This window comes from Culex pipiens, chromosome 2 (assembly GCF_016801865.2).
Source record: "Culex pipiens pallens isolate TS chromosome 2, TS_CPP_V2, whole genome shotgun sequence".
Taxonomy (NCBI): domain Eukaryota; kingdom Metazoa; phylum Arthropoda; class Insecta; order Diptera; family Culicidae; genus Culex; species Culex pipiens.
The window spans coordinates 86,632,333-86,660,095 of record NC_068938.1 but is presented as its reverse complement, the minus strand read 5'-3'; the positions used below and the strand labels follow the sequence as shown (position 1 = coordinate 86,660,095).

The 27,763-nt window shown below is 38.3% G+C and overlaps 1 protein-coding gene across 3 annotated transcripts in view; it reads left to right on the top strand.

Annotated features, from left to right (window-relative positions):
- LOC120417353 (F-box/LRR-repeat protein 20-like) overlaps positions 1 to 27,166 on the top strand; it is a 54,377-nt gene extending 27,211 nt beyond the window's left edge. For all 3 annotated transcript variants that reach the window (XM_039579356.2, XM_039579357.2, XM_039579358.2), the window contains exons 3-11: positions 9,191 to 9,298; positions 13,893 to 13,976; positions 14,030 to 14,302; positions 14,366 to 14,468; positions 14,563 to 14,648; positions 14,709 to 14,900; positions 14,962 to 15,063; positions 25,292 to 25,504; positions 25,577 to 27,166. In XM_039579356.2, the coding sequence (XP_039435290.1) occupies positions 9,191 to 9,298; positions 13,893 to 13,976; positions 14,030 to 14,302; positions 14,366 to 14,468; positions 14,563 to 14,648; positions 14,709 to 14,900; positions 14,962 to 15,063; positions 25,292 to 25,504; positions 25,577 to 25,684 (1,269 nt within the window). In that variant the 3' untranslated portion in view covers positions 25,685 to 27,166. The remainder of the gene's footprint in view (positions 1 to 9,190; positions 9,299 to 13,892; positions 13,977 to 14,029; positions 14,303 to 14,365; positions 14,469 to 14,562; positions 14,649 to 14,708; positions 14,901 to 14,961; positions 15,064 to 25,291; positions 25,505 to 25,576) is intronic.
- Positions 27,167 to 27,763: the final 597 nt, after the last annotated feature.

The window sequence follows — 27,763 nt, the reverse complement described above, 5'->3', positions numbered from 1 at the left end:
TTTTAACTTTTGACAGTTAAGAGATAGGCGTTTGGCGTCTTCGGCAGAGCTGTAGAGCAGGAAATTTCCACAATCTTTGTATTCCTTTGGGAACAAACAACGAGAAAGGTACTCCTCGATATTAGCTCCTGAAAAGTGCAAAAAATGCCTCACGGCAAGAAAAAGAGGCGGTCCTCTCCAGCAGGATCGGCAGATTTGAAGAAGCTAAAGAATGCCGAAGCGCTACCTGCAAAGCCAGGCAGTTTGAGCAACGACGCTCAAAATTCGTCTGGAAACCAGTTCGCTACCTTCCCTGTAGACGTGAGCGAGAAGGAAGAATTTGAACGACGGGAAAAGTTGCCACCCATTTTTGTGAAAACATCGTCATCGGATTCGGTGCGAAAGTGGCTGACCGGATTTATCAAATCTGGTGCTTTACGAGCTTCCATTCGCGTGTGTGCTGATGGACTTAAAATTCTGCTACCTGGCAGAAATAATTATAACTACATTCGGGATTTCCTGAACAACACAAAGATTTAATACTACAGCCATGACGATCCAGGTAAACGACCCATGAAACAGGTCCTCCGAAGCCTGCACGACATGGATGTGAGTGTGCTGATAGAAGAGCTCAAAACTCTTAAGTAGAACGTAATCGAAGTCTTCAAGATGACGAGACACAACAAGGACATCAAGTATCGTGATCAACTGTACCTGGTTCATCTCGAGAAAGGATCGACAACGCCGTCTGAGCTGAAAGCAGTTCGGGCAATTTTCAACATCATCGTGACTTGAGAACGTTATCGTCCAGTGCACCGTGACGTGACGCAATGTTCGAACTGCCTGCAGTTTGGGCATGGTGGAAGGAACTGTTTCATCAAGAGTCGTTGTGCAACCTGGTGAGCACAAAACTCATGCTTGCAACACAATCAACGAGAACATCGAAGCTAAATGCTTCAATTGCGGCGGCAACCATTCTACCAAGAATCGGAGAAGTGGAAATCAAAGCAATCCACTTTAACGACCCCGGGTCTTTTGTGGTCTCTGTTGCAAGTTTCTGCTCATTTCTAGACGTCCGAAGGTTATGTGTGGTGAGTCACTCAATACCTCTTTTACGCTGATGGACCGACGTTTTACTTCACCATCCGATAGAAGGCATGATCAAAAAATGATCAAAAAAGGCGTGATCGAAAAATGCCACCGGGTCCGTCTAGGATTGAACCCAGGCCATACTGGGGTGAGAGGCTACCACGCTAGCCACTGCGGAACCGAACGCTTGGAGCATTCATCTTAAAATACAGTTCGTAGTTCACTCGTTCTAATGATTTTGAATACTTCAAAGAATTTTTATTTTAGTTTTAAGTTAGGATAAGTTGTAAAAGTGATTTTTCTTTTTTAACCAAATGTGTCTGGTTCAATGCAAAAATGTAAAACAATTTGAAGTTAATGAAGTAAATGTGATCAGTTAATAATAAAACGAAAAATATAACAAAGATGAAGAGCATTAAGCCATACCACTTAGCATGTAAAAGAAATGTAATTATTATAAGAAAGTTCAATAAAGACGTATCTAACATAAAATTTTTTTCCACAATCTTTGTACAAGACACCAAAGCTCTATCTTTGTGTTGAATACCAGTTTTGGGACCTTTTTTACAAACACACACCAAAAAACAGTTTTTTGTGCGAAATTATATTAAATGTTCATTTTAAACGACTACAATTTTCAGAAGAGTTGTCAGTAATATCAAAACAAACAACTTTGTTGAAGACACCAAAGTGATAAAAGCTATATCTGATGATATATAGCAAGATTTTGTGATAATTTGGCTAGTTTTTTAGCTCGGTAGGCTTCAAGTATGACCATTCCACTATAAAATGTCGGGTAAATTATTCGTCCGATAGTTTACGGTCATAGTTTTCGGAACATTTCAATTTATTTTTGATGATTATTTAAGTGCATTTTGGACACTTTTAATGCGTATAAGCCATATTCTGACATACCAGACATGTAGGCCAGAATCTCCTGAAAATTTTGATGGATTATAACCTTACATATTTGAAAAATCTCTCATACATTGCTACTGTTTGTACACGAGAAGGAGGATTGCTGATAGGGCACAAACGTGATCCACAGATCGCACTCTCTTACTCTAGCGCAGGCAAACTGCAGTCTTTCTGTCCCTTCTGGACAGCTGATAATTGCTCGCAGGAGCGAAAAGGCATTTTCTCTCCCCGATCGTACTCGATCGCGGGACCCTCAACAGCAGCAGCAGAATTAGTATTATTTAGATCCCAATAAACTACCAACCGGGTAACAACGCGTCTTTTCGAGCGGAATAAAGTTCTTTTAGTGTTCGCGCAGCTTTGTTCGTTTTATTCGCGTTTTTAAAGTGTCCGAAGAAACAGCTGGAAGAGCGAACAGCTACCAAAACCTCAAATTAAGACACTTAATTTTACTATAGTCTAGACATGATGGCACTTCGGATAATCGAGTCAAGACATATTTTTTTTTGCTGGCTCATTTATTTTTTTAATTTTGAGCTTAAGTATGACCCCTAAACTACGCAAAAGTGATTTAGAATATCCATGGAATCCATGGAAAGTAAAAATAATCACGGATTTCACGCGTTCCGCGAATTCGTACAATTTCTCCAACCTTTGATAACCAACAATTTCTACATTTAATATGACATAAATTTTCATAAAATAAAGGAAATTTTTTTTTACACCCAGGCTATTTGAATGTAGCTAAATTACTTCTTTTTTGCTCTGTACATGTAAAGTTGACCAATAATGAGTTCGATTTGCGATGCCTTTCATTGGGTCGCAAAATTTTTCGCGTCCGTTGTTGGTGTGCAACAACAACAAAACCCTATCATACCATTTCAGCTCGATAAACATTGTAACTCAAGCAACTTTTGTATCACAGCTGAGTAAATCGATTAAAGTAATCTTTTTTTCGATTTACGGTGAAAGTGCGTTGTATTAATCGCGAGTTCTTCCCCGCACGATGGGCAGGAACACCCGCGGCCGTGGCAGCTCGAGTGCACCTCGAGGACGTGGCCGGGCCAGTTCCTGCAGCAGCATCGGAAAGATCTCCTCGTCTGGCTCCAAACGGTCAACAAACCTGCTGAAGCTGCCATCCAACTTCGTACCTGCCCGTAGCCCCATACGAACGCGTGGATCGGTGGCACTCGGTAAACCGGATCAACCTGGAACTAGTGGATTGTCCACCATCAAGCCGGGAACTTCCTCGACGACGACGGTTCTAACCTCAAACGGATTCGCTGTGTTATCTGATGACAACAATATAGACGACGACGACGACGTCAGTGGTGGCGATGGTGTTACTACTACACCGTCGCAGGCTAAGGGCACCTCCACCGTGGGGGAGCAAGTAGGAAAAAAATCGAACAAAAAAATGCCACCGATTACAGTGCCTGGTCGCCCGGCTGTTGAAATCGAGGGGGCATTAGCGGATGCCGACTGTCAATACCTCATGCGTATTAACAAGTCGTCCGTAAACATCATCACGCGAGATCGTCCGCGTTTCGAAAAAGTACAGAAAACGCTGAAAGATGCAAACATTCTGTACTACACGCACGGTTCGCCGGAAAACCTTCCGGTCAAGGTAGTGGTGACTGGGTTCTCCATCCTAGTGCCACCCAAGGAATTCGTGGATGTAATTCTCGCGAAAAAAAAAATTTATCCGCGAGAAGCTAAAGTGCTCTCGCATAAGGTAACCGAGGTCGGAGACCAGATTCTCTGGCTGCTGTACTTCGAACGCGGTTCCGTTAAGATCCAGGACCTGCGCAAAGTTAAATCGCTGGAAGGATTTATGGTGAGCTGGAGATACTTCAGCAAGCGGCCTTCCGATGCTGCCCAATGTCACCGATGCCAACGTTTTGGACACGGATCTCGGAACTGCACTTTGGCGCCGAAGTGTGTCAAGTGCAGCGCAGCCCACCTCACGGCTGCATGCACGCTGCCCAAGAAAGCATCCCTGGGAAAGGACAACCAAGCCGAGCAGAACAAGCGGAACGTGAAGTGTGCTAACTGTGACGGTAACCACACTGCCAATTACCGCGGGTGCACCGCTAGGAAGACCTACCTCGAGGCGCTGGAGAAGAGGAAAAAGCCAGCACCACATTCCTCAAGGACTTCGACAGGTCAACCCTCGACCGAACCCCGTCAAACGAATCCTCCTGGATTCGGGCGTACTTACGCCAGGCTACCGCAAACGGTCCAACCCCGGACAGCAACAGTGATGGTAATTTATTCACCCTCACTGAATTCCTCTCCCTTGCGAGGGACATGTTTACGCGACTCAACACTTGCCGAAACAAGCTGGAGCAGTTCTTCGCGCTGCAAGAGCTGATGGGGAAGTACCTATGCCCTGCATAGGTGCAAGCTCACACACTGTGAAAAAGTCTTCGCCTTCAGTAAAGAACTGATTTTTTTTCTGTGATATATATTTAAGCTTTCCTATCCTCCTTCTCTTCCATAGTAATAGTAGCAGTTATTTTAGAAAGTTTTTTCTGCTCTCGCTTAACCGACTGAAACTAAATTTATTTCATCCAATTGATTATATTTGAATTTATTTGTAGTTGTAAGGATCTCCAAAACTCTGCATTCTGTAATTAGTTAAGCAAATTGTATTCTGATTAGTACAAATAAACATGAATTGAATTGAATTGAAAAAACATTGTAACTCGTCGTTCGCAACGTTAACCAGTACCTCACTAAACATCAATCATTTAAAACTCGTAAAATCATCTCAAGTTAAAAATTGCACTGTTCAATCCTTCATTCATAAATTTCAAATGATTTTGGTTCTATCTTTCCACAGCCGGCTGTCTAAGACTAAACCATTTCATTTAAAATTTAACAACAGATAAACGGGAAATGTTTCATCCGCAGCATCCGATTGTTTGCCTTGAGAATAAAATATAATACCTTTCAACAAACACTATGATCATCATCTTCTTTGATGAATCCGGACCAAACACCCTATCCTACTAACAAGTTTTCAGGTTCCTGGTGCTCGTGGGATGTAAGCTCAGAGTAAATCAGCTGCCCTAGCAGCAACCTGCGCTAACTAACATTCCCATCCCTTAAAATCGAGGTCTACAAACTGACATGGCGGGCGCCGTTGGTGGCCAATGACTGTTACATATTCGCAACTGATCTCGCTTTAGCAATCATGGTGTTTTATCTTTTCAGCGCATTCATACATGCTGTTGATAAGGGAAACACCACTAGATCGTCGAAGCATATAATCAGTAGTGCTGAAAGGATATTACGGTTCTGTTCAGCAACGGAGGGGCAACCATGGGTGATCTCTCATGCTCATGTACATGTAAAGTTGACCAATAATATTTTGGTATCTTACTTGACTTAAATTGGGCAACCAAGTTTGTGGGTGTTGAAACAGAATACTGTGATTTAAAAACTTTTTACCAAGTGTACCAAATCTTTTAATACAAAAAAAACCTCTCCCATAATTGTTTACTGTTATTGTAAAACCCCCAAAGCTTCAAATTATTTTACACAAAATACAAGCTGGCACAATAATTTGAGTCCAATTACACATTTTGAATACATTTAAATGTTTGTGCTTTGTACATGTGCTCAAAATAAGGCGTATTTTTCATGCTTCCTTCCTAATTTTTTCATACGATGGACTTGAAATCCCTTTCGGCACATATTTCCTTATCCACCGTGCAGCAGGATATCCTAGGTCAAGTCCGGGCGCATTACAGTATACAACAGTGGGAAACCCCCATTCCTCCTGCTAAGACACCAAGTACGTGCCCTCTCCATTGCCATGTGTCTGCTCCGTGCTGGCCATCGGTACATATATTGACGGTTTCTTTGTTGAGATGGCAAACCAAAGTATATAATAAACATTTCCAGATAGTTTACTTTTTTGCTTTTTTTGTTATTTTTACTGTTTGCTCTTTCATCGGGCAGGAAGAAACACAGTTTTGCACGCGCTCGCGCATACAATCCGACTTACGTGCAGCCATCTCGATGTGTTCCCGAAGCATCCGATGCAAGTCATCCAATGTCAATTAGGAGAAGGGGGAGGAGGGGATGTTCTCAGACTGAGATGGAAATAAAGTATGGTTTGATCAAATTTAAAGAAATCCTTTTCTACGAGATTTTTGAAGAGTAGACTTACGTGGAAAAAACAGCTGGCTCCGATGATTATCTGCACATTAGTTGAAACAACAATCACGCCACTGCTGGATATCATGCGATTAGTTTGCTAACTTTGTTACACCCAGCAAGCCAGTATTATCCTGCTGTTGTCAGTCTGGAGCCCTCCATATCGATTAACTCGTAGTACCTCTGCTTTAAAAAATATATTATGCACCAACACTCTCCCCCTCGCTGGGACTGCATAATGGCATCGTGAGGTAGAGTTAGTGTGTATGACATGACCTTCCAGCGCACAGTAATCTCTCAGTCCGACCAAGGAACTCTCAAGTGGCTCTAATCACGCCATTTCAGAATCAGTGCAGTGTTCGTTTGAGGGTGTTTTTTGGAATCATTACCTTGAGAGCGGGTATTATTAGGGGACTAATGAGCAAGGTCTTTAAAGTTTTAAATTTTGGGAACTCTTTTCTAATACTTATTTTTGACATAGGACTATGTCTCTACTTACTATATTGGGGGGCCAGTTCAGAAATTCGATCCAAAGCGTCACTTTTAAGCGTTAAAAAAGGGGACATTTTGAACGCTTATATCTTTTTTCCCTGTGAATCAATCCAGATGGTTGGACCACCAATCGAAAGAGGAAGACTTCAGCTATCGTTTAACTACATAGATAGTTTGACTAAACATAGTTAAAGCACTTAAAACATGCAATCAAAATGAGTAATTTTTCAGTACAAATCGGACAGATGACCAATCAGAGCGAGCGTATGCATTCGAGACCGCGCCCCTTTTGTGCCGTTCTCCGGCTGTGCCGCTATTTAACCAGAAAATTTCGCAAAATCAAGTCACATTGGAACGAGCACTCGAACTGTGCACGTCGGGCCGGCGCGGAGCAGTAGCAGCAGCGGCCAATAGAAGAAGAGGACCAGCAATCAGAAGGAAGAACCACCGGCAGCAGAAGGAGGAAATTCGAGCGAAGCGGACGGCGTGGAAGTCGCTATGATGCGGCGGTTCTCATGAAAAATGGCCAATTCGACTGTGGTGAAAAAAAACCTGGAGTGGCCGGTGCCCTCAAAGAAGGTTCCCTCGGGGCCTGGGGGGACATTTACAGAAACATACGAGTTGTGGCAATATGGGTATCAAAATTCATGGTTTTTGATACTGACCATAATAATGGCCATTTTGACAGTAGTGACCACAACCTGGAGTGGCCGGTGCCCTCAAAGAAGGTTCCCTCGGGGCGTGGGGGGACATTTACAGAAACATACGAGTTGTGGCAATATGGGTATCAAAATTCATGGTTTTTTATACTGAACATAATAATGGCCATTTCGACAGTAGATGCCACAACCTGGAGTGGCCGGTGCCCTCAAAGAAGGTTCCCCCGGGGCCTGGGGGGACATTTACAGAAACATACGAGTTGTGGCAATATGGGTATCAAAATTCATGGTTTTTGATACTGACCATAATAATGGCCATTTTGACAGTAGTGACCACAACCTGGAGTGGCCGGTGCCCTCAAAGAAGGTTCCCTCGGGGCGTGGGGGGACATTTACAGAAACATACGAGTTGTGGCAATATGGGTATCAAAATTCATGGTTTTTGATACTGACCATAATAATGGCCATTTTGACAGTAGTGACCACAACCTGGAGTGGCCGGTGCCCTCAAAGAAGGTTCCCCCGGGGCCTGGGGGGACATTTACAGAAACATACGAGTTGTGGCAATACAGGTATCAAAATTCATGGTTTTTTATACTGAACATAATAATGGCCATTTCGACAGTAGTGGCCACAACCTGGAGTGGCCGGTGCCCTCAAAGAAGGTTCCCTCGGGGCCTGGGGGGACATTTACAGAAACATACGAGTTGTGGCAATATGGGTATCAAAATTCATGGTTTTTGATACTGACCATAATAATGGCCATTTTGACAGTAGTGACCACAACCTGGAGTGGCCGGTGCCCTCAAAGAAGGTTCCCTCGGGGCCTGGGGGGACATTTACAGAAACATACGAGTTGTGGCAATATGGGTATCAAAATTCATGGTTTTTGATACTGACCATAATAATGGCCATTTTGACAGTAGTGACCACAACCTGGAGTGGCCGGTGCCCTCAAAGAAGGTTCCCTCGGGGCCTAGGGGGACATTTACAGAAACATACGAGTTGTGGCAATACGGGTATCAAAATTCATGGTTTTTTATACTGAACATAATAATGGCCATTTCGACAGTAGTGGCCAAAACCTGGAGTGGCCGGTGCCCTCAAAGAAGGTTCCCTCGGGGCCTGGGGGGACATTTACAGAAACATACGAGTTGTGGCAATATGGGTATCAAAATTCATGGTTTTTGATACTGACCATAATAATGGCCATTTTGACAGTAGTGACCACAACCTGGAGTGGCCGGTGCCCTCAAAGAAGGTTCCCTCGGGGCCTGGGGGGACATTTACAGAAACATACGAGTTGTGGCAATATGGGTATCAAAATTCATGGTTTTTGATACTGACCATAATAATGGCCATTTTGACAGTAGTGACCACAACCTGGAGTGGCCGGTGCCCTCAAAGAAGGTTCCCTCGGGGCCTGGGGGGACATTTACAGAAACATACGAGTTGTGGCAATACGGGTATCAAAATTCATGGTTTTTGATACTGTACATGAAAATTGACATTCCGACAGTAGTGGCCACAACCTTGAGTGGCCGGTGATCTCAAAGCAGGTTTCCCCGGGGCCCGGAGGGTCTTTAACAGAACCATACGAGTTGTGGCAATATGGATATCAAAATTCATGGTTTTTGATACTGAACATGAAAATTGACATTTCGACCGTAGTGGCCACAACCTGGAGTTGCCGGTGCCCTCATGGAAGGTTCACCTTGGGAGAACATTTATGACAATTTTGCCGACAAATCTATGAAACAAAATAAAATAATGTTATTTCAGATTTCACTAGCAATCCAAAAACACATTCAAATTGTTTGGTCCTATGTCTTTCGGTTATGTCTCTGACATACCATCTTGAACTTTTTTTCTTTTTTTCTTTTTAGAAAGCCTACATAATACCGGAAGATGAGATATCGAAGAAGCTGCCGAAGGAGATACTTCTGCGAATATTATCCTATCTTGACGTGACCTCACTATGCCGGTGCGGACAGGTAAGTTGCTCCAGACTTGTACATTGCATGAAGCTACTCTGATAAACCTGTCGTCCAAGATTTTCTAGGTTTTTTTAATATTCGGTGATTCCAAATCTTTTTTTTTTTTTTGCTCATTGTCACTCGGTTATCTCGACATTGGCTCAACCGATTTTGTCCGTTTTGGCCTCATTCAATTCGTCTTAGGATCCCATAAGTCGCTATTGAAAATTATGCAGTTGAGTTAAGTACTTCAAAAGTTATGCTAAAAAACGATTTTAACTAAAGTTCGGAAGATTGTAAAAAGGGTGGTTTTGTAAGAAAACCTGTCATGTTATACATTTTCAGAAAGGTATTTGAAAGACCTTTCCAATGCGTTCAAAACATTGAAGATCTGACAACCCTGTCAAAAGTTAGTACTTATGTGTTATTTATGCATATTACATTTTTTTGTAAAATGAAATTTGCAATAAAAAAGATGTTTTGACAAAGAACAGTGTTTTCAAGGCATAGCCAATTAAAGTTAAATTTCAACTGAAAAATTCCCGATTTTTTTTTACGAAATGTGTCTATTCCTGACAATATTTTTCGAAAAGTTCAGAAAACTTCCAATAAAGTTTACTAAGTGACACTGAGTATTGGACCTCTGGTTGCTGAAATACAGCGGATAAGAGCAATTCTCTACAAAAGCCGGAAATGGATTTTATTTGTATTTTTTGATTTGGCTCAAACTTTGTGGAGGCCTTCCCTATGACCAAATAAGCTATTTTGTGTCATTGGTTCACCCATACAAGTCTGCATACAATTTTGGCTGCTGTGCTGTCCATACAAAAATGGTATGTAAATATTCAAACAGCTGTAACTTTTGAGTGAATTTTCTGATCAATTTGGTGTCTTCGGCAAAGTTGTAGGTATTGTTGAAGACTATTGAGAAAAATTGTCTGCCTGTGTGGATCAATCGGACCGCGCACTGGACTCACAATCCAGAGGTCGCCGGTTCGAATCCCGGGGCGGACGCAAAAAATTCTAAGTGTAAATATAGGTATTCGGTGCCCTCTCCCCGTGCCCATACCTTCACACTTAGGAGACCCGGGAGGCGGAGTCTTGTCGCAAAAAGAACGATACACGCCTGTGGATCCGTTGACGAAACCGCAAGGTTTAAGAGGGCCACATTATAAGGTGTTACGTCGATTCCGTTTTTCATTGAGAAAAAAAGGGACACGGAAAAAAATTGCAGATTTTTTAATCAACTTTTTTTCACTAGATCTCAATTTCCCAAAATACTTATTTTTTGATTTTCGAGATTTTTTGATATGTTTTAGGGGACAAAAATCCGCAACTTTTTAGCCATAGAGAAACATGGTCAAAAACTCTGCCGCCGAGTTATGATTTTTTGAAAAATAGTGATTTTTGGAAAAAAAAATCGAAGTTTCATGCAAAAACAAATTGAATTTGCAATCGAAAAGTACTCTACAGATTTTTTGATAAAGGGCTCCGTTTTCAAAATATAGCCACCGAAAGTTTGATTTTAGCAAAATATTTACAGTTTTTCGATTTTTGAAAATAGTGACCATGAGTAACCATTTCTAAAAATATTTTTTTTTAAAAGTTCAGAAAATTTGCTATCAAATTGTCTAAGAGACATTGAAGATTGGACCTCGGGTTGCTGAGATAGAACCGCTTTAAGAAAAAGAAACACGAAAATTGAAGTTTTCTAAATCTCACCCAAATATCCCACCATTTTCTAATGACGATATCTCAGCAACTAATGGTCCGATTTTCAATGGTAAAACATGACACATTCGTGAAATTTTCCGATTTTTTCGAAAAAAATATTTTGAAAATTTTTAAATCAAGACTAGCATTTTAAATGGGCGTAATATTCAAAGTTTGGCCCTTTTAAAATGTTAGTCTTGATTTAATAAAATTCAAATTATTTTTTTCGAAAAGATCGGAAAATTTCACGAATGTTTCATGTGTCATCTTTAATGTCTCTTAGACAATTTTATAGCAAATTTTCTGAACTTTTCAAAAAAAATATTTTTAGAAATGGTCACGGTCACTATTTTTAAAAATCGAAAAACTACAAATATTTCGCTAAAATCAAACTTTCGGTGGCTATATCTTGAAAACGGAGCCCTTTATCAAAAAATGTGTAAAGTACTTTTCGATTGCAAATTCAATTTTGCATTTAAAAATAAAATTTGTTTTTGCATGAAACTTCCATTTTTTTTTTCAAAAATTTAAAGCTCGGCGGCAGATTTTTTGACCATGTTTCTCTATGGCTCAAAAGTTGCGGATTTTTGTCCCCTAAAACATATCGAAAAATCTCGAAAATCAAAAAATACGTATTTTGGGAAATTGAGTTTTAGTGAAACAAAAGTTGATAAAAAAAATCTGCAAATTTTGTTTTCCGTGTACCTATTTTTTTTCTCAAAAGTCCTCAACAATACCTACAACTTTGCCGAAGACACCAAATTGATCAGAAAATTCACTCAAAAGTTACAGCTGTTTGAATATTTACATACCATTTTTGTATGGACAGCAGCCAAAATTGTATGGATACTTGTATGGGTGAACCAATGACACAAAATAGCTTATTTGGTCATAGGGAAGGCCCCCACAAAGTTTGAGTCAAATAAAAAAATACAAAAAAATAAATATGGTCGAAATCGGTCGATTTCGTAGAGAGTTGCTCATAAAATAAAAAGAACCAAGAAATTGAAGTTTTTTTAAGTCTCATTCAAACATTCCCACATTTTCTAATGTCAAAATCTCAGCAACTAATGGTTCATTTTTCAATATTAAAAAAATGAAATATTTGTAAACTTTTATGACATTTTCGAAAAAACATGTTTTTTTAATCAAGACTAACATTTTGAAAGGGCCAAACATTGCATATTATGCTCATTTAAATTGCTAGTCGCTTTTCCAAAATTAAATCTTTGTTTGAACTTTGAAAATGTTTGTGACGGAGTTTTGAAAATTCTATATTGAAAACATATTTCATACTCATGAAAAATGTGTTTTTTGAAGTTTGCAGTAGCAACAGTAATTTGCAGTCCATTTTCGACTATACAACATTTTAAAAGGGCACATAAACGTTTTAACAGCTGCAAAATCCAAGCCAAATGGTAACTATTCAACAAAACCCGCAGTGTTAACAGGTAGCTAGGGAGGCCAGCTATTGTTTCACATTTCGAGTTTTGTGAAGATTACTACTATAAACACACTTTCTTAACACTAAGAAAAAAAAAATAGAGGTCAAATTACTACCCGAGCGTTAGAGTGTTAATAAACGGATATTTCGATTTTGTCAGCTTAATCAGAGCCCGCAGATGGTATTTGTTAAACACAAACATAAGTAAACATTTTTTTTTCACGTTAAAGTTATGTTGTGAGAGTGCATAATTGGCAAAGGGAGCGCGTGGTCGTAAAATATATTCGAAATGAAAAGTGATTTTTTTTTGTACCTTTTGTTTCGCTTTTTTGTCGTGAATTGTGTGCTGCGAGGAGAAGATTACCCTCTGAAAATGCAGCGTCATCAGTGCATAATTAGCAAAGGGAGCGCATGGTCGTTTAAAATATTCGGAGTGAAAAGTGATTTTTTGTGATTTTCAAAGCCCTTCCTATATCATCGTTGATCGGAAGGCACGGCGTCGGGTGGATTGTGTTTAAATTTTTCGAATAGGATTTTATTTTTTTGCGATGAAAAAGTCATTTCTATATAATGATCGAAAGACGCACTGACAATTTGGATGGTTGAGTTAATAGTGGAGCAAAATAACTGTGTGTGAGTGATTTTGTGTGTTAACCAGAAAGTCCTCCCCATAGCATCGTAGCTCGGGAGGCATCGAAAAGCCAATACCTTATCCTACTAACCCAAAAAAATAATAATCACGTGATGCTTGAAGGAGATGCTGTGGATTCAACGGTCTCAAGCGGTATCAACAAGTATATAGCGAAAAACTATGTGCTTGATGAGTCTGCAACTTCAATTATCGGACTAACATTCCTCCCTTTCGTTGAACTGCAGGCTTCTTGGGAGGGCGCCGGTATTGATTAATAAAGTAGGGATCTTCAGAGGTTAAACAGTGAACGGATGGTTGGCTCCCACTGATCATTTTTGATTCATTGTTTAACTTCAGCTGATCTGCCAATAACGGAGTAGCAGCTCATTGGCAGTCAACCATGCTCATGCTCACGTTAAAGTTATGTTGTGAAATGAGTTTCATTTCTGAATAAATTCCACATATTCAAAAAGTCAATTAAAACTCAATTTTCCAAATATTTATCGATTTGCAACCTTCTACAAAGTTGTTGACCTAGCCACGTAGCATAGTTGGTTCTACGAAGAACTTTACTTCTCTTGTTTTATGTTCTTTTTCATTCATTTTAAATATTGTTTGTACTTTTATCTTGGTAGTTTTTGTTTTTTTAATGGCAGTGTTAGGAGGCCTGATCTACAACCTTCAGTTTTATTTTTTTAATTTTTCACTGAGATTTCCAAATCAGTGTTTACGTGGTTTATGGATAGTCCCAAAACTTAACGAAACTTGATAAATGGTTTCAAATTTGAACAACTAAAAAAATGCGTTCTTAAAATTATTTCCAGGTATCCCGCTACTGGAATATCTTGGCACTGGATGGGTCCAACTGGCAGAAAATCAACCTGTTCGACTTTCAACGGGACATAGAGGTACGGATTTAAATTAAATTCTACGATTGCTTAACCCAATTTGATACGCGCAGGGTCCCGTGATCGAGAACATCTCGCTGCGGTGCGGCGGTTTCCTGAAGTATCTCTGCCTGCGGGGCTGCCAGTCGGTGGGCAGCCAGTCGATCCGTACCCTCGCTCAATACTGCCACAACATTGAACACCTGGATCTGGCCGAGTGCAAGAAGATCACCGACGTTGCCATACAGCCCCTCAGCAAGTACTGCGCCAAGCTAACCGCCATCAACCTCGAGTCCTGCTCGCAGATCACCGACTGCAGCCTGAAGGCCCTCTCGGACGGGTGTCCGGTAAGTTTTGGGTACGGTTGGCAGCAAGGTCAACAACAGCACTAACGGTATTCGGTTTCGCAGAACTTGGCCGAAATCAACGTTTCCTGGTGTAATCTGATCACGGAGAACGGCGTCGAGGCAATAGCGAGGGGTTGCCACAAAGTTAAAAAGTTTAGTAGTAAAGGTAAGTCGTTGACTTCGGTTAGCACCTTCTTAAACTCTGTGTACCTACTGACTGCAATAAATCGTGTGATTCGATTTATCACCCACTCCCGCAGGATGCAAACAGGTGAACGACCGAGCCGTGATCGCGCTGGCGCTGTTCTGTCCCAACATCGAAGTGTTGAACCTTCACAGTTGTGATGTAAGTAGAGAAAGTTTTTCCCCTAAAATGAAAAATAACCATCCCCAAAACAAATTTCAGAGCATAACGGACGCGTCCGTGTCGAAGATTGCGGAAAAGTGCATCAACCTGAGGCAGCTGTGCGTGTCCAAGTGCTGCGAACTGACCGACCAAACGCTGATTGCGCTGGCCACCTACAACCACTATCTGAACACGCTCGAAGTGGCCGGCTGCACCCAGTTTACGGACTCGGGGTTCATCGCGCTGGCGAAGGTAATTGGTGCAAGTATTTAGTTAAAATTGTTGGATGTTAATTTCGTGGCACCTCTTTTAGAACTGCAAGTTTTTGGAACGGATGGATCTGGAAGAGTGTAGCTTGATTACCGATGCTACGCTATCGAATTTAGCCGTAGGATGTCCTAGCTTAGAAAAATTGGTAAGTAAACAAATGGTTTTGAGTTAAACAAGCAAAGACGGTGTCATCTTTGAAACTACAGAAATTGAAATATTTTAGTGTTTTTTTTTTTTTAATTTATATTTATTCAAATTTCTTTTCCATGTACATTCATTCAGTTAAAATATTATTGAGTGTCCAATCACAAACGATGACTTTTCACCTCAATTTTAAATACTAGCAACTTTCATTTATTCATGAAATATTGTAGCTTTCGCTATTCAGTGATTTCAAATGTAGAAGGTCCTACATGTACAAAAGGGAAAAGGGATACCTTAAAACTAACTTATAAAAAATATATTTTAGTGTTCGACACACTTATTCCTTCGTGTAAATTACACAGTTTTGTTGAAAATTACAAAGCTTTAACAATCATAGAAAAGGAAATATTAAATAATACGCGTTGAGATAGGTACAATGAGTAAAACTCATAGTATAAACTCTCTTTTTAATAATTCTTTGCGTTGCTATAACTGAAAGATCTTAGCAATTTTGCAATTGGAGCAATTCTCTACGAAGTAGGTCTTTTTTCTTTAATTTTGATGTTTATATTTTTTAATCCTGGCCCAAAGAAGCCATTTTGTATCATTAGTTTGTCCATATAATTTTCCATACAAAGGAGAATGGATGGATTTGGTCCAAGGGTGTATAGGGGAAATATACCCTTTCTAATCAAACACCTGGGTAATTCTCCGCCAACTCACACAGCAGTTGCCCCGACCCCTCTTCGATTTGCGTGAAACTTTGTCCTAAGGGGTAACTTTTGTCCCTGATCACGAATCCGAGGTCCGTTTTTTGATATCTCGTGACGGAGGGGCGGTACGACCCCTTCCATTTTTAAACATGCGAAAAAAGAGGTGTTTTTCAATAATTTGCAGCCTGAAACGGTGATGAGATAGAAATTTGGTGTCAAAGGGACTTTTATGTAAAATTAGACGCCCGATTTGATGGCGTACTCAGAATTCCGAAAAAACGTATTTTTCATCGAAAAAAACACTAAAAAAGTTTTAAAAATTCTCCCATTTTCCGTTACTCGACTGTAAAAAATTTTGGAACATGTCATTTTATGGGAAATTTAATGTACTTTTCGAATCTACATTGTCCCAGAAGGGTCATTTTTTCATTTAGAACAAAATTTTTCATTTTAAAATTTCGTGTTTTTTCTAACTTTGCAGGGTTATTTTTTAGAGTGTAACAATGTTCTACAAAATTGTAGAGCAGACAATTACAAAAATTTTGATATATAAACATAAGGGGTTTGCTTATAAACATCACGAGTTATCGCGATTTTACGAAAAAAAGTTTTGAAAAAGTTGGTCGTCATCGATCATGGCCGTTCATGGTCACCCGCGACAGACACGGACGACGAAACAAAGAGAAACGCAAAAAGTAACTTTTTCAAAACTTTTTTTCGTAAAATCGCGATAACTTGTGATGTTTATAAGCAACCCCCATATGTCTATATATCAAAATTTTTGTAATTGTCTGCTCTACAACTTTGTAGAACATTGTTACACTCTAAAAAATAACCCTGCAAAGTTAGAAAAAACACGAAATTTTAAAATGAAAAATTTTGTTCTAAATGAAAAAATGACCCTTCTGGGACAATGTAGATTCGAAAAGTACATTAAATTTCCCATAAAATGACATGTTCCAAAATTTTTTACAGTCGAGTAACGGAAAATGAGAGAATTTTTAAAACTTTTTTAGTGTTTTTTTCGATGAAAAATACGTTTTTTCGGAATTCTGAGTACGCCATCAAATCGGGCGTCTAATTTTACATAAAAGTCCCTTTGACACCAAATTTCTATCTCATCACCGTTTCAGGCTGCAAATTATTGAAAAACACCTCTTTTTTCGCATGTTCAAAAATGGAAGGGGTCGTACCGCCCCTCCGTCACGAGATATCAAAAAACGGACCTCGGATTCGTGATCAGGGACAAAAGTTACCCCTTAGGACAAAGTTTCACGCAAATCGAAGAGGGGTCGGGGCAACTTTTCCCGATTTCGTGTGAGTTGGTAGAGAATTACCCACCTATCTTCATCATATGGAGAGTTTGATGCTCGATTAAAGTTCCAAAAATACTTTTCAGGCTATAAACTTACCAGCAACAGCACCGTCTCGAGTAAGCACGCACCTTCCAGCAGTTCCATTTTAGACCATGTTGCTTTTAATCATACCGATGATTTTACTGTTACAAACGATACTATAACTAATCCTGACAGTGATCATAATTTTATCTTATCTTTATTCGACATTACTCCCATTTCAACATCAGCTAAAATTTCACACAAACATCAAACCAACTATGTCCGTTTAGAACAGTTACTTGAAATGAGATTTAATCCTGTTTATATGGGAAATTTTGATGATCCCAATGAATTTTACAACTATTTTATTTCTACTTTAACTAAATCTATTCAGGAGAGTACCATTATAACTGAATTAAAATCGAAATCTAAACATATTTGTCCATGGTTTTCGGACGGTCTCAAAACATTATTAAATTCTTCAAAAAATTTGCGCAAAAAAAGAAATAAGCTCTTTGCTGCAGGTAAAAGTACTTCCGAAATTGATTCAAAAATTCATGATTTAACTAACAAAATTCGCACTTACTCAAACACATTACAGACTCAATATTACACTAATAAATTTGCTAACGCTACTAATGCGAAAGATACTTGGAAAAACATTAATGATATTCTTGGACGAAAAATTCATTCCAAACTTCCAACCGAAATGCTTATTACTGATGCTTTTGGAAATGATGAAAAAATAAATAATGCTCAATTAATATCTAATGAATTCAACAATTATTTTTCCTCTATTGGAGAAAAAATGGCAAACAAAATTCCTTCCTTTCCTAATGACAATATCAATAAATTCAAAACTTTAAAACGTCCTAATTCTACTTTCTTTCTTACACCCATTAGTCAAACTGAAATCTTTGACATTATCAATTCACTTAAAAATAACACTGCTTGCGGTAATGATCATATTAATGCTTTTACATTAAAAAAAATAAATCATATCATTTCTCCTGTCCTTGCTGAAATTTTTAATTTATGTATTATCCTTGGTGTTTACCCTGACAAACTAAAAGTTGCGAAAGTGACCCCAATTCATAAATCTGGTTCCACTTCCTCATTCAACAACTATAGACCTATTTCTGTGCTCTCTGCAATAAACAAAGTTTTCGAAAAATTATTATTCAACCGTTTAACTACCTTTTTAAATAGTAATAATTTTTTCTGCCATCAGCAATATGGATTTAGGGAAAGATCATCAACTTTTAATGCTGTTGTTGATCTTGTTAATAAAATTCAACATGATCTTGATAATCGTGACGACGTGTTGGGACTGTTTTTGGACTTGTCCAAAGCGTTCGACACGGTAGATAGACGTATTTTGTTTGAAAAACTTAAATTTGCAGGTATTCACGGTGTTGCTTTAGACTTGTTCAAAAGTTATCTTACAAATCGTTCTCAATTTGTTTGTTTTAACGGAATAAGTAGTTTAATGAATTTAATTGATGTTGGAGTCCCTCAAGGTTCTGTACTTGGTCCTTTGTTTTTTATTATTTATCTTAATGACTTTTCTCGTTTACCTCTTAAAGGGGATCTTAGATTATTTGCCGACGATTCTTCTTTATTTTATAACAGTAGACTAAATTCTGTAAATGATTTAAATTTGAAACATGACCTTTTGATTGTTTCTGAATATTTTAGAATAAATAAACTTACATTGAACATTAATAAAACAAATATCATCAATATCAAAAATTCCAGCCTTTCAACACCTAACCCATTAATTCAAACTAAAATTGAGTTTCCAGATATTGATATTGTATCTGAATTTAAATATTTGGGTATTCTTTTGGACAGCAGGCTTAATTGGTCTTCACATGTTAACTCGTTAATTCTAAAACTTAATAAAATAACCGGTATTGTTTTTAAAATAAAGCATAAGCTTCCAAGAAATGTTCTTATTCTGATCTATCATTCTTTATTCAACTCTTTACTGTCTTACTTAACTGCCGTCTGGGGGAATACTTACGATTATCTTCTAAATAAACTTCAAATAGTACAAAACAAATTTCTTAAATCGATTTTCAACCTTCCACTTAGAAGTCATACCGTTGATCTATATACTAAAGAGAAAAACATTATGCCTGTCAGAGGAATTTACATTATTCAAGTTTGTTCTTTTATATATAAAAGTTTATCTAACCAAACTCATACAAATACAAAATTCGAACTTTCTTCTCACCAACATGGTACAAGAAATCATAATCTGCTTAAACGTCCAAATGTTTCCACTTTGTCTGGTGAACGTAGTATAACCTTCAAAGGTGCTAATTACTTCAATTTCTTTTTTAATAAATTTGGCTTATGTTCATCCCTAAGCATTTTCAAAGATCGTTTGAAATTGTATCTAGCTCAACCTGAAATAGTTGAGAAACTTATTAAATCCATTGACATTTTAAGTTAAACAATATTTTATAACTATTACTTCATGTTTCCTTTATTGTTCCGATACAGTTGTCCATTCTATATTTTCATTTGCCACATTCATCTCGTAGGTTCTTTTTTTCTTTTATTTTCTTTCCAGCCCGTAACAGCCAGTTCTGAACTCCTGTAAAGGTTTCCACCGATGGAGTTCTGTCTTCAGCCGCAGTTCATTATTTACTTTATAATTGTATTTATTTATTGTATTTTTTTAACCGAAAAGAAGCAGGTTTTTATGCCAGCATTCTAGTGGCTTTTCCTGTCCAAGGAAAATTGATCAAAAATAAACAAACAATCAATCAATCAATCAAATTTATGCCACTTACTGGCCTAAAAGATCAAGTTTAATGCACTTTTGATCTTAATTTCTATTTTGCGAGACCATTTCTCATCATTTTGGTGGCACACACATCCACACGCAAGATCAGAGGTTAACTGCTTAACGAAAGTCGCCATCAATATCTTTTAACTTGCGCTAACGATTTCAAAGCGCTTAAGATATAAAATTGCTTCCAACTACCGGCAACATGTTCTTTTGACCATTACTTAGTCACTCACTTGAAAAATAATCCCGAAAAATGTAAATAATTAGCAAGCACCAACAAAAAAACAAACGCGCTAAGTCTTTTGACGTTTCAATTTTGAATACCGATTCTAATCGAAGGCTGAAGAAAACCGAGCGAGGAGCGAAGGCAAATAAAGAACAGAGGGTGGCCACCAACACCACCAGCACACTATGGGCCAACTCCAAACAAACAGGCGGCCAAATTATTTTTTGCTTTTTAAATGTTTTTTCATACAAATTTGGGTAATTGTATGGTATTGAAATGATATACGTCGATTTTTATGACTTTTCATGTTTTTCAATAGTTGATTGTTTATAATAAATAGTCTTTTCATACATTTGCAAGTGCAAAGCTAATACATCCCCACTTTAAGGACACAACCCCTCCCTCCTCTTTCTTTCATCCCCCCCCCCCCTCCCCTCTTCCTTTCCAACAAAATTTTGATAAGTGTAATAAATTCATTTTAAGTCAAACATTTATTATTTATTTGTGTGTTTCTTTTTGTGAGTCCATGCCATATAGCTTCCCACCCTTACGGGCATAAATTGCGAAAATTTTAATTGTTAAATCAAATAACAGAAGAATTAATTTTATTCAAAATATTAATTATGAAGTAGTCGGCCAAGGGCTGCAAGATTCCAAGTAACCACAGTGCAATAAATAAAGTTCCCAGTCCTGCTAGTTTGAACTATGTTTTAATGCCTTTGGATACTAGGGATGCCCAGGTGCAGGACATCCTGGAAGGAGCGGAACTGACTGTATCGGCAGTCCTGTTTGCGACTGTCGTAATCAGGGAAGCGATCCGCCAAATGTTGGTTGTTAGTATTCCTGGTTATGAGAGTCTGAACAGTATAGCTCTGGTCCTGCATCAGTTCCCTATCCTCATGCCTCCCCGTATGCTAGATGATGACTTGAACATCTGTCTAGCTGGCGGTCGATGATGTCCATGTTTCGAATCGTGGTGATTGTTCTGTCTTGTCACATGTATTTACGTAACTGACGTATAGGCGAGTGACAAGGTAGCACTATCATGACGAAGTATGATTGCGTGGACGGCCATCACTAGGGAGTTCCGTAGTGATTTTTCAATGGAGCGTAGCCTTGGGTGTGAGCAGGCACCCTATTCCAGTCACATTCAAAGTGAACTGTTTGTTTGCAACAGGGGTTGTGCCCTTTTGGGAAGTTACTTCGGAATTTAACGATCCTTAGGGAGGATTCTCCAGGACAATCATATTGAAATAGCCGAATGAGGAGGGCACGAAACAACGCAGTTGGTTTGGGTGCATACCTAGATTAGCTGTGTTGTTTTGGGTGGGATTGGGTTATTCGTGAGTGAGAAGATCATGTATCAATGCATCTTTTTTGTCTTCATTTTCATGTCATGCCTGGGCCTACGACTGGAGGACGGTCGCACCAGGACAACCGAATCAAGACGTCTCCGGTGTGATATCTATCACATTGGAAACAACAGCAACAACATCAACCTGATGGCACTCAGGTTCCGGAAAGTATTTGTATCGTTATTTTATAGTTTTTATATTTTATTAACATCCCTTTCTTTGCAGAGCATGGACATCAATAACAAAGTAGCAATGTGGGAAAGGGAAGTCATTTGTGATTGTAGAAGGTATTGTTTTGATTCACAACATGTTGAATGTACCTAGAACATCGCAGCACGGGGTATTTCTTCTGCACATTTCCAACAACAGTACTTGTTCGGTAACTTGGCTGAGAATGTAGCACAGTTACCGAATGCTGCTCGTAAACTGGGCTGAACGAAAAATGACGAGGGGACCGATGCATAACATTTTCTCTACAAATGTAAAATGATGGTTGCTTAAATTTCTTTCAGAGCTCACCTTTAATTTTTCCTTAAATTTTGACTTAACATTTCATTAAAACTTAAATATGATTTCTAATTTGCTGAACTTGCTTGTGCATCCAGCTTGTGGCCCCTCATCATTCCGGTTTGTTTGGTTATTTTACGTTTGTCTGCTTTTTAAGTGGGCTACAGCCCAAGTAGTTCAGTCAAACAAGCTCAGTTACCGAACCAGTACTGTACTTTAATTTTGCTTCACTCATCTTTCTACTCTTCTTCTCTCATTTCCCAATAAATACTGAAACGTGTTTTCCCTAACAAAAACAGTTTACCTTAATATGTAAACGAAACGATGTTAACTTCTGTTTATCATTGATCTTTCCTTTACCCATTTACTTATTTATTTATTAAAGGCTAGTATGCAGATCGGAAGGAAAGAGGTCAAGAAACAGCTTTACGAACAGCAGAACAAAGGAGAGGGAGTGATTTCTTGGGGCTTTTCTTCACCCTCTCTGACTTGCTTGCGCTGCCGCTGCTGCCCATTTGATTTTTTTCTTGACCGGTTCCTTCCGAAGTGCGTATACCGCTTAAAATGTAATTTTCATCGGCTTCTACTCTTCTTTCCTTCAAACTACAATTATTCTTTCAGTATCGAACTTTATGTAGTTTGCTTTCCTTTATTGTCTATTGTTTAAATCTACGCCCTTTTCTTGAAACAAGTATGGTTCGAGTCCTTACTTAATATATTGAATGATCACACACATAAAATTATTGTATTTTTGGTAAACTTTTGAATAACATGCTTAGGTCCAAAACATTGTAACAAAACACCGCGACAGAAGAAATAGCAACAGATTAACACGATTCAACATTAGGGAAGATTTCAGGAGAAAACAGTACACAGTAGAATAACAACTAGTTTTTGAATTCAAACAAAAAATAAAACAGTACTTGCTTTAATGAAAATTGATAGGCACACTATAAATGGTTAGGCGCTTATACTTACATCAAACCCTACGTAATGTACCACCCCCGGCCGAGTTTAAATGCGTAACCGGAAAAGAAGGTGTGCATGCCTGGCACGAACACTCAAAGCGTGTTCTAGCGTGCTGCTCGTACTGACTCAGAGCAAGGGTGAGATGTAGGTGTAAGGGCAGTGCGTGTTCGTCGGGAACCTTGTGCATAAGATCGGTCAAGGCCCGTTCTTACACTGAAAATTGCGAATTGCGAAATATTAATTATGAAGTAAAACGATAAAATACAAACCATATTCTTAAAATTCATTTGATTATAGAGTTTGTGACAGCTTCAGGATATGTTAAAGGTACTTTTTATGATGTTTTGTACTAACCAACATAGAACTTAAATGTGGATCAGTTTCATGGATTGATCGCAGAAATTCATAATGCTAAGTCAACATTTTGCTGAATACTTTTTCCGGTATCAAACTGAGATTCTCCAGTTTCGCTTGAGAAACTTCGGTACGAATACCTTATTTTGACTAAGGTACTCTATTTTAAATGTAGGCAACAGAAAATTCCAATAAAGTCATTTCGAACTTCTTGAAACCAGGTATTGATGTTTGAAGCGACGATGCCCACGAAGTAGGTAGCAAAGCAAGTGAAATAAAAGGGCGCATATGTAGATTGCAGCAAATTTTTATAAAACGTAAATGTTCAAAATGGCATATCTCCGAAAACGCAAAAAATCGCAGGCTGGAAATTTCAGCAATGTTAGATTATGATCCAATCTTTCAAGTGATCTTAGTTTCATGTTTAGCATCGGTTAGCAAAAAAAGTACTCGATTAACAAACACAAAAAAATAAGTTTCGTCAAAAAAATGCTTCAGTTATTCGATAAAAACTTCGGTTTTTGGCTTGGAAACAACATTTTATCTATTAATAGTTTCAAAGCTTATCTCATTACCTTTCCAACGATGTATGGTTGTCCTAATAAAACATTTAAAATGGCTGAGCTATGTTAAAATTAAACAATCAGCCTTTTTTACGAAAAACGCTAGTTTTTTACTCCATTTTTTGACTTTCAGCTTGCGTATCTCCGTAATGAACAAACTTAGAGCTTTGAAAATTTGGATTTTTCTTAGTTAGAATGTTTACTTTCGAGAAAAAAAATACCAAAAAATATTTGGAGAAGGTAACTTTTTTGAAACTTGGCCACCCAATGTACCATAGTGCAACACCACCAGCAGCGCTTGTGGTGTTGCCAGGAAACTTTCTCTATAAATGCTACTTTTCGTGAGTGTTCGCTCAAAATTTCATCAATTTTGGCAGCACGAAGCAGACCCAAACGAGCGTTGGAAGAAAAAAAGAACTAAGCTGAAAATAGAAAAATGGGCGTGGCCCAATGCACACGACTGATTAGAATGCGTTTTTGACATATTTTTTTAAAATGCTTGTAAAAGGAATAGCATAACTTTTAATAAAAGTGAAAATAAACAGAAATGTTCACAAAAAGTTGCTCTACTCGTTGGTGTACTTGGTTTTACTGAATTTCAAGGAACACTCCAGATTATCCAGCATCATTCAAACAAGACCGCTTATTAGGCTTAAAATGGGTTTATTTCCCCTACAGTAGTTGTTCGGTAACTGGGCGTTGTTTAACTGGGCTGCTTATTAACGGGGCGCTCGATAACTGGGCCGTAGCCCAGTTAAAAAGCAGACAAACGAACCGAACTCACCGAGGGATTAATGGATGCAAAAATCATGTTCAACAAATAAAAAAAAACTTTTTTTAAACTTTTATGTAATTTCAAGTCACAATTAGAGAAATATGAAAAGTAATCATTGTAATTTAATTTCAGTAACTTTTATCTTTATATTTCATCAAAAAATATTATGCATCGGTAGTCCCCTCGTTATTTTTCGTTCAGCCCAGTAAGCGAACAGCATTCGGTGACTGGGCTACGTTCTCAACGTTCAGCCCAGTTATCAAACAACTACTGTACAGCACCGCAAAAACTTTTTTTCGCAATAAAAATAAAATTTTCGTCAATCCTTAGATATTTTGGAAATTAATGATTACAAAACAAGAGGACACGTTTCTAATGCATTTTAAAACACTTTTTTCATTCAAATGTCGAAACCGTGAACTGAAGTGTTTAAGTTTTTCAATATTTTTTCTTAAATATATAGAATCATTAAAGTGAGCTTAAGTTATATTTTATAATTTTAAATAAAGATTTTTGACAATATTTAAGATTTTGATCCTTCCTGGGTTGTACCGTGCTAAGTAAAACTTAGATATGATAAAGTTTTTTAAGTATAAACATTTATATTTCCGTTTTTTTTTCACCCAGACGCTGTCCCACTGCGAGCTGATCACCGACGAGGGCATCCGGCAGCTAGCCGCCGGCGGCTGCGCCGCCGAAAGCTTATCCGTCCTGGAGCTGGACAACTGTCCGCTGATCACCGACGCGACCCTCGAACATCTGATATCCTGTCACAACCTGCAGCGGATAGAGCTGTACGACTGCCAACTAATCTCGCGGAACGCCATCCGTCGACTGAGGGTGAGACTTGATTTGTGCGAGATTTAACGATGCATTTTTGTGATGATAATTTTGTTGTTGTTGTTGTTGCAGAATCACCTCCCCAACATTAAGGTACACGCGTACTTTGCCCCAGTGACACCGCCACCGACCACCAACGGACCACGACCCAGGTATTGTCGATGTTGTGAGATTCTCTGAGATCAGGCGATCGGCTTAGCCAGGAAGGTTCTCTGTAGGAGTAGAGATGACTGATATTTATACTTATAATCTTAATAAATAAACGAGAAAACGCGAAACATTTTGTGTAAGAAACCCACAGCGCTAACATAAACAGAACATGAGAGTATCCTTCATTATTCAGGATAGCAGCAAAATAATAACACGATATTTAAAAAGCAAACCAACTGAACGATAAAAAAATAACCTATTTGAAACCATTCGTCACTGTGTGTCTGTGTCTGTATGTACGTTTTGCCGAACAAAGAACAATTACATTTCCAAAGCGCGCCCGCTGAATCAACCTTCACTCCCACACTCATACGTGTACAAAAGCACCACACGAAACTGCTTGCAGCACACACTAAACACACATCCACATCCGAGAAAACAGAACTCGCAGAACAATATCAACCAGTGCGCGTCGCGTAGATAATAAAAAACCGTAGTTTTCAAAACTCAACTATTTTAGAAAACAAGAAAATCACAAACTTTTGAACCTTGCGAACAGTTTCTCTAAAAAAAAAATCAAATCAAATCTCTTCAGACACGCGTTAGGATTCAAAAATTTACTAAATTTAAAACGGTTACAGAAATAATAACAAAAACAACAGTAATACATAAACAACCATGTGTTCAATTAGAAAACGAAGGTGAATTAAAACAAACACAGCAAAAGCGCATCCCAAAAACACGTTGCTAAAGTGGTCGAATTAGCTGGAATTTTGCATTTTAGCTATTTGTTGTGAGCGCGCGGGCAACCAGGCAAGTCAGAACTTCAAGAAAAATACACTAAGCTTATAAAAAACATTGAAATAGAGAACAGAAAAAAACGCATTCAAGCGACAAGTAGTTAAAGTTGACAACGGTACAGTAGCGCGTAAAATTACAAACAGATAAAAGCAAAACAACCATCAAATCGTTTAAACAAATAAAAAAAATCATTAAATGCAGGAAAAAAAATCATTAAATTTGATCAAGAGCGAAAACACAATAAATTCTAGACGTAATGACATTAGACGTAATACAAAAAAAAACATTATTATTAATCGAATCAAAATAAGCGAATGCTTGGAACAGACTGCGATGTGCCGTAGAGAGTGTGAAAATGGTGTGTTTTGCACGGACCGTTGAACAGATGTACGCGTGGGAATGTGATAGAAATGACGACGAACCAATGCCGGAATGCGTACTGACTGACTGACTGATTGACTGAAGAGAGAGGGGCCACGAGCGAGCGAGCGATCGAGAGTAGAACTCACTTTGGAGAAGGGAAAAGAGATGTGTTTTATTGAAATTGAGGCAAGAGTGTGATGGCGAAGGAGCGAAAGAAGGAGCTAATTTGATTGTGATCTATACATATAAACATCATAATTATATTTACGATGATACGGCGTAAGGAAGAGAAAAAAAACACTAGAAAATAAAATAATAAAAACAAAGTTTTACATATAAATATGGAAATGCAGAAAATGGTTATTTTCTGATAACTGTAAACGCGATGGTCCGTTTTTGGGAATTGATTGAATGTCCGAAATTTCCTTGTTAGGCATGTTTTTTTCGTTCATTTAAAATTATGTTAAATGTCTCCAGAAAATCGTGTCAATCTTTATGGTGAGTATGAATTTTGGACCATTTCAAGTATCAGCGAAGTTGTTGTAACTTTCTTATTAAATGTGTTCTGTGACAAAACTCAACAAAACTGTCTGTAAGGACTCGTGACCTGCGAAACGTTAGAAAACGTAGAGGATTTTCGCAAAAAACGACACTTCCAAAAATACCAAATATCAAGTCATGGTGTCGATTCAAATCCCAAAATAAAATTCCCTGGCTTTTCTCTGACCTCTCAAGACGACCAACTTTTTTTATATTTTTTACTAACATATTGTTTGGAACGTTTTTTTATGGTTTCATGCGTTCCCCTTTTTGAATATTGGAAATTCAAGATATTGAAAAACTTCAATGATTTTTTTATTTTATATTTTTAATAATGGATTCTGCAAAACTTTCAAACTTTTTTTTACATTTTGATGATGTGATGTCATTTTAAATGCTGCCCTT